General features: G+C 41.7%; 1 protein-coding gene across 3 annotated transcripts in view; it reads right to left on the bottom strand.

Moving 5' to 3' along the window:
• Positions 1–245: 245 nt before the first annotated feature.
• The window catches only part of LOC135504302 (vitamin D3 receptor A), an 85511-nt gene continuing 77690 nt past the window's right edge, over positions 246–8066 (bottom strand). For all 3 annotated transcript variants that reach the window (XM_064922725.1, XM_064922726.1, XM_064922727.1), the window contains 2 exons: positions 7396–7512; positions 246–7237 (listed from right to left, as the gene is read on the bottom strand). In XM_064922725.1, coding sequence (XP_064778797.1) covers positions 6984–7237; positions 7396–7512 — 371 coding nt within the window. In that variant the 3' untranslated portion in view covers positions 246–6983. The remainder of the gene's footprint in view (positions 7238–7395; positions 7513–8066) is intronic.

Raw genomic sequence — 8066 nt, 5'->3', positions numbered from 1 at the left:
ATGACTGGGGAGGTGGGCCAGTTGACAGAGAAAGAAGTTGACTAAGCAGGAGACTAGCTCTCTCTACTGGCAAAATGGGACAAAACAAGAGCAACTATTTTGGTGAAGAAGGCATCAAGAAACAGCAAGAGCTTTTGTGCCATGTATACAAATCAATTCAAATGTTCAAGACTTATACAGGCCCTCCTTGAGGGTAACAAATCTAGTATGTTTCTTCTTGAGAAAATAGGAAAATACACATGATCTTTGCATTATTATGTACAGCGGTTTATTTGTGATTTTCCAAAACATTATATACTACATACAATGCACATAAATCAATGTACAATGGATCAACTTAAGAATAAAAGAAACGTAAAAGATACAGAACGGGCGGTGATTGAACAAAGACAATGATAATACTATCAATTAGATCAATGACAAGGCTATGTTGAAAGACAGTTTGAAGCATCGAGTCTTGAGAATTACATGGTGTGCATGTATAAAAGTACTTATCTTGGGACTTTGAGATCAATTACAATGATTGATTACTAATGAGAAATGGTATGGTTAGCAGAAGTCACAGTCAACAAAATTCCACGTCCAACTAGTCCAAGACTTTACCAGTTTATGTTGCATTGTTTTCACAAGATCAATTCAGATGCTACTTCATAAACTCAATAGTAACATATTGTCCTTTGAGAACGCATCAAGGAAAACGGTTAGGATTAGAAACAAACATACAAAAGGAGAACTCGACCACTAGTGCTTGCTAACACCTATTTACTGGCATCCAATAGGAGTAAAGATTCAGAACAGTTCACACAGCCTTCCATTCCAGTGACACTTTCGCCACATACAGCGTACCAACTGTATTTGGCAGAAGTATACATAGGCTCTAATAACAACTACGTTAGCATAGCATGGCACTTAACATAAATATGAGGAAGAATGGCCATTTGTTATATTTCACACAAATATACTGAACCACATCCTCTCTGCAGAGCAATGCACTATGATGGTCTATAGTATTAAATAAAAACGGTCAGGTGTGACATGGTGTCTATATACATGTTATGTACGTCCCTAAAGCATCACCTATGTTTTAAGGGATCTGTCTAAAGAGAGCCCGATAGCTTTAAAGAAGTGAAGCATATTTACGTCCGGTGGATCATCATTTGACATGTGCTTCCCAGAAGGGGTGAGCCGATGGTTATTCTCGAAACCACTAAAGATTGATTTGACAATAAAAGGAATGTAGTTGTGAAAAGCCACTTGAACTAGGTCTTAAAACAGGGGGGAAAAAAGTAATTGGTTTCATTAAACCCCTGATATTGTCCTAAAATAAGGCTCTGGGTTCTAGGCACACCAAGGTAACGGAGCTAAAATGTGCATTCAATGTTAAAAGACAAACTGTTAAATGACCCTGCAATGCCTAAATCATTACAGATTTGCTATAGTGATCATCAGTAATAGAATTCAGACGTAAGTCAGAGCACAGAGACAGAAACATGAGTATATCATTGGCAAAAACTGCTGGTGAAAGTGTGGACATATTGTAGTTCTGTGTTTGTTTGTGACATGTGTGTAAGCAAGCGCATATTAAGAGGTAGAAGATAATGATCACAGAAAAACAAAAAGATTCCAAAAGTGACCAATATGACTACAGACTAAAAGAGGCTTTCCTCCTCAGAGATATACAATTTCCATCATATATTTTCTCATCGCTCTCGAGCCAAATAAAAACTTTGCCTTTCAAGAAGAAAATAAAGACATAGGAAGGGGGGGTTGAAAGTATGATTATACCCACACACATCTTCCTTGAGTCCTTTACAGAAACATTTAAACAGCATGCTTTGTTGGTAAAGCACTGTGCCACCATAGGGCTGTGTCCTGTACGTCAGCGTGTTACTTTAAAGACCTGGATTCCAGAGCGATGAGCTATGAGTAAGAGGTGCAGTAGAACACTTTGCTGAGAGCAGCCTGAGCAAGCAATGGCAAAGACACAAGACAGAGACAACTAAAACATCAAGACAGGATCCCAACATAACCATTTCATAAAACCTTTCATAAATCTTGACACTACATCATACACCTACTAACTGTGTATGATTGCTAACTGACGCTAACTGAGGCCTCGAGATTGAGGAAGCAATGTCATAATATCCCAGCTACAAGCTGTCCAAACCAAGTTGTTAGCATCAATGCATTGAAGGCGACACTTAATAAAAAGAGGAGCCATTTCAACCCCCCCCCCAACACTAAGAGACGTGGAGTGGCGACAGCCCCCTCTTGATCTGTAGGCTTATTTTGAGATGTGTTGAGGTAAATCATCCAGCATTTGAGAAGTAAAAGGAATAAATAAAATGAATTAGTGTTAAAATAGATGAAACAATCATGCCAAAAATACATGTGCGGGTGGGAGAGGTAGTTTGTTTTGGTTAACACAGCGCCTGGCGGCACAACTCTGTATACAATCAACTCGAACTGGGATTCAGGATTAGGGTTGCAAAATTCCAGGAACTTTCAATAAAAGTTTTTTGCAACTCTATTCAGAATTCTGCTGGCTTCACACGTCACCAGAGGAATACAACAGAGCCACCAAAAACGTATGCTGGGCCGCTGTGAGCAGTGCCTCATCAGGGATCTGTCTGCAACCATTTACAGAGCTTAATATTACACTGAAACAAGACATTTTTTACTTCTATGTAATATTTTTGCCAAGTCAGGTTATTTCATGTCGGTAAACCTGACAAGGCACTGATCACAGAGACACTGCCTCAAATCAGCTGTGGTGACTGCATGACATACATATTATTAGTCATTCCTCAGCATCACCTATTCCTCTCAATAACAATACTGAGCAGGACTGGACACAGTGGCAGCGGGAACCATGGAGTCAGACGCACTATGACTCATAGTTTTCTGTGTGAAATGTTGCAGCCTGCCTCTTGTACACATGATTGTCTTGCTGTGATAAAGAAAAACAGACCGACACCCTGTGTGTGAAAACAATGGGATCCCTCTATACTGGGTCTGCAACGCATCTCTCTTGGCAGTTTCACTTCAAACAAAGAACTTGACGAAAAACAGAACACTGCAGAGGTTGCCGAAGAGAAAGTCATGGCGTGTGTGTGGATGTATGCATATGTGTGTGTGTGTGTCACTGTGTTACGTTTGGTTCCCTTCTATGCTATTATGAACGTTTTCAGTTTCAATGAGGTATCTGTTAAATGTTGAACTGAGAGTTTTGTAAGGCTACCGAGGTGAAGTTGCTGACCTGCGTCGGGAGAGAGGGGTGCAGTTTTTGGGGTGTGTCTTTCTGAGCCAGCTTGGCAGCAGGCAGATAGCTCTTGGAGGAGTTCCTCCCATTAGAGCCCCTGACCCCATCTTCCCTACATTCCTTTACATTGGTTTATGCATACGTGATAGGTTAAAAAAAAGCCAGCTGTCTCCACATGACCTGGCTTACACACAATGGGGTCTGGACAAGGGCTGCAGTGTGAGAAAACCACTTTGGGCCGGGAGGAGGACATATTAATATACGCTCTGCACACCGGTATTCTATGATTCTTATTCTAAAATTCATCTTTAAATTTGCTATACAGTCTCAGGGTTCACTCCCGAGTCCAACTCCCCAAGTGCTCCTCGCTAGATCAGTTCAGTGTCAGTCACTTCCTAGGTAAGGGACGTCACCTATCAATCAGAGTGACATATTCAAAGCCACTACACACGAATTCAGTCCCATCAGCCCTTGGTGCACTACAACCATCGAGTTGGGCCTGAATGGCTGCGGTCGCGTTAAAGCTATGAAGAGTCCTGCGAGGCTGGCTGCTGTTCTATTGCAGAAAAAGAGGCGTTGGTTGGCTTGTTGAAGAGAGGCATGCCCGTCGCTACGGTGACTGATTGATTGGCCTGTATCCTTGTCAGTTTGAGTTGAGGCAGTGTTAGTAGTAAAGCGCATGATTGTTGTCTTTTTCCTGGTTCCAATGGTGTGGTAGCTTTACAGAGCAGCTTTACAGAGCAGCTTTACAGAGCAGCAGGTTGAGTCAGAACGTCTCCTTGGTATGTGAGAAGGTCTTGACGCAGCTGAATGAACGCTGATTTTAGGAAACAATCTTGATTAAAATCAAACCAGTCCAAAGTAATGAGTTTGCATCAAAACAAGTATAGATATATAGTTGTCAAAGCTTATTGAGACCTCAAAGAGAGGTACAACATAAGAAAATAGTCCATCTCATTTTTGCATATATCTCCAGAGCATACTTCTCAACTGAATTATCTTAGTATTTGCCATCTTCTTCCTTATGTACAGAAATGAGTGGTATTTACAGGCAATGACCACAAGAGGGAGAGCCAGACCTGCAGAACACAACTGTGATATGCTGACCCTTCGACCTACTAAGCAAAACCAAACGGCTCTCAAACAAACTGGTGGGAGTGAATGTGATTGTATTTCATTTCATGATTAGAATTTGATCTGATCTAGCGGTAAAAGCATCTTCAGATTAGATTAAAAAGTTTGAGTAATTACTACAGTCATGAGACAGGTTTGACTAAAGAGGACAACTGTTTTTTTTTGTAGGCTTGCACACAGTTGAAGTGGGAAGTTTACATACACTTAGGTTGGAGTCATGAAAACTCTTTTTCAACCACTCCACAAATTTCTTTTTAAACTATAGTTCTGGCAAGTCTGTTAGGACATCTACTTTGTGCATGACAAGTCATTTTTCCAACAATTGTTTACAGACAGATTATTTTACTTATAATTCACTGCATCACAATTCCAGTGGGTCAGAAGTTTACATACACTAAGTTGACTATGCCTTTAAAGAGAAAATTATGTCATGGCTTTAGAAGCTTCTGATGGGCTAATTGACATCATTTGAGTCAATTGGAGGTGTACCTGTGGATGTATTTCAAGGCCTACCTTCAAACTCAGTGCCTCTTTGCTTGACATCATGGGAAAAATCTAAAGAAATTAGCCAAGACCTCAGAAAAGAATTGTAGACCTCCACAAGTCTGGTTCATATTTGGGAGAAATTTCCAAATGCCTGAAGGTACCACGTTCATCTGTACAAACAATAGTACGCAAGTATGAACACCATGGGACCATGCAGCCATCATACCGCTCAGGAAGGAGACGCCTTCAGTCTCCTAGAGATTAACGTACTTTGGTGCGTAAAGTGCAAATCAATCCCAGAACAACAGCAAAGGACCTTGTGAAGATGCTGGAGGAAACAGGTACAAAAGTAACTATATCCATAGTAAAACGAGGCCTATATCGACATAACCTGAAAGGCCGCTCAGCAAGGGAGAAGCCACTGCTCCAAAACTGCCATAAAAAAAGCCAGACTACAGTTTGCAACTGCACATGGGGACAAAGATCGTACTTTTTAGAAATATCCTCTGGTATGATGAAACAAAAATAGAACTGTCTGGACATAATGACCATTGTTATGTTTGGAGAAAAAGGGGGAGGCTTGCAAGCCGAAGAATACCATCCCAACCGTGAAGCACGGGGGTGGCAGCATCATGTTGTGGGGGTGCTTTGCTGCAGGAGGGACTGGTGCACTTCACTAAATAGATGGCATCATGAAGATGGAAAATTACGTGGATATATTGAAGCAACATCTCAAGACATCAGTTAGGAAGTTAAAGCTTGGTCGCAAATGGGTCTTCCAAATGGACAATGACCCCAAGCATACTTCCAAAGTTGTGGCAAAATGGCTTAAGGACAACAAAGTCAAGGTATTGGAGTGGCCATCGCAAAGCCCTGACCTCAATCCTATAGAAAATGTGTGGGCAGAACTGAAAAAGCGTGTGAGAGCAAGGAGGCCTACAAACCTGACTCATTTACACCAGCTGTCAGGAGGAATGGGCCAAAATACACCCAACTTATTGTGGGAAGCTTGTGGAAAGCTACCCAAAACGTTTGACCCAAGTTAAACAATTTAAAAGCAATGCTACCAAATACTAATTGAGTATATAACTTCTGACCCACTGGGAATGTGATGAAAGAAATAAAAGCTGAAAGAAATCATTCTCTTACATTTCACATTCTTAAAATAAAGTGGTGATCCTAACTGACCTAAAACCGGGACTTTTTACTGGGATTGTGAAAAACTGAGTTAAATGTATTTGGCTAAGGTGTATGTAAACTTCCGACTTCAACTGTACATATGTATTTAGTAACGGCAAACTTCTCCTTGAGGCATGGCCGTTGGCCACCTTACTAAGTCAGATTAGCTCATGTTATTTTAGCTAGCTAATAATCCATAATGAAAATGAACTAAAAACATGTTGCTCTTTCCTCTTATGAAGGCAAGAGCTTCTTGAGTGGCAAATGTATATATTTTGAAGGGGCAACAGATCCAAATAGTTTCCCACACATAATATCCCATGTAGCCTACACTTTAACCAATCCATTAACTGTCACTGAAACACAGATGTTAGTACCACTACTAAACACTCAGTCAGAGCCTGTGCACAACACCCTCTTGTGGTCATTCAATATACAAACATCAAAAATAGAAGGCCCCTCACACTCTACTCGGGGTGTGTCTGTGCGTGTATGCTTGTATGCATGCATTACATTTTTTACATTTGAAACACCATGTCAACACATACACACATTCATATGCACACAAATAGGGCCTACATATCCTATAATATACATTAGATTACTCATCCATTTGTTTTAATCGAAACAACCTTTTTTTAAATATAGATATTAGCTTATGTATGTATGTATATATATTTATAAATACATTCTGTTTGAAATTCCCTTTTTCTTATCAATGGGAAATTCCAACCTTATCAAAGCCCCTCACTCTCTTTACCCATAATCCCCTAATTAACCCCCCCCCAAAACCTTCTATGACAGTGACACTGTCAGGTCCATTCGGCTATCCCCCCTCAGATACCCTTCCATCGCTGAACCCTCAATCCAGCAACTCAACGCCATCTTGGGGGTCCCTCATGGGGAGGGGTCAGAGGGGCTGCTATGACACCTCGCTCCCAAACACCTCCAGCACCAGTGGGGTGAGCTGCATGCTGTGCTCTGGCTGGAAGGACAGCGAGCGGTACTGCTTGGAGTGCTCCTCGTTGAGGCTGCGCAGGTCGGCCAGCTTCTGGATCATCCTGGCGTAGAGCAGCCGCCCTCCTGGGTGGTTCACTCTGATGTAGGCCTGGAGCACCTCCGACAGACGGTCCTGGAGAACCTCGATCTTAGCGTGATCCTGCACCCCAGGTCGATCTACAGGGAGGAGAGAGAGGCCCTTAAAAGGAGGGGTGGAGAGAGGGGAATGCACACAAAAATACCATACAAACAGATGCTGTACATGTGCGCACAAACATGTACAAAAGCATGCAAAGCACACTAACAAGTACACATGACAGCAAGCGGGCAGATACCTGGAGACAGCAGGCAGATGGCCATGAGCAGCACGTGTTCCTCCTCATGGAGCTTGAGTTTCTTCAGGCCCACCTGGAACTTCACCAGTGGCTCCAACAGGTCCAGAGTGTGACCCGCTACAGGGAGGGGCCGACAGTGGGTTAAGTGTGTGCTCATTGTGGTTTTACACGGTCCTCCATATTTATTTGGACAGTGAAGCTAAAATGTTTACATTTGTCTCGATACTCCAGGTACACTAAGTACTTGAACAAATTCACTTAGTGTATTAAAGTAGTCAAAAGCGTAGTGTTTGGTCCCGTATTCCAAGCACACAATGTCTAAATCAAGCTTGTGACTCTACAAACGTGAATGCATTTGCAGTTTGTTTTGGTTGTGCTTTGTATTATGCTTTGCCCAATAGGAACTGAATGGTGAATAAGTGTCATTTTGGAGTCACTTTTATTGAAAAATGAAATTAATGTTTCTGAACATTTCTACATTAATGTGGATGCTGCCATGACTAGGGATAACCATGAATGAATCTTGAATAATGATGATTATACTCCAAAATAATAAAGATAATCTCCCCCCTAAAATGCTAACCTCTCACCATTACCAATAACAGGAGGGGTGTAAGGTCTTTGTCCCTCTAACATTCTCACTCATCCGCGTTGCGTTGTGCCTGAAAGCT

The sequence above is a fragment of the Oncorhynchus masou genome, chromosome 18 (genome assembly GCF_036934945.1).
Source record: "Oncorhynchus masou masou isolate Uvic2021 chromosome 18, UVic_Omas_1.1, whole genome shotgun sequence".
Lineage (NCBI taxonomy): Eukaryota > Metazoa > Chordata > Actinopteri > Salmoniformes > Salmonidae > Oncorhynchus > Oncorhynchus masou.
This window is presented reverse-complemented; position numbering and strand designations above follow the sequence as displayed.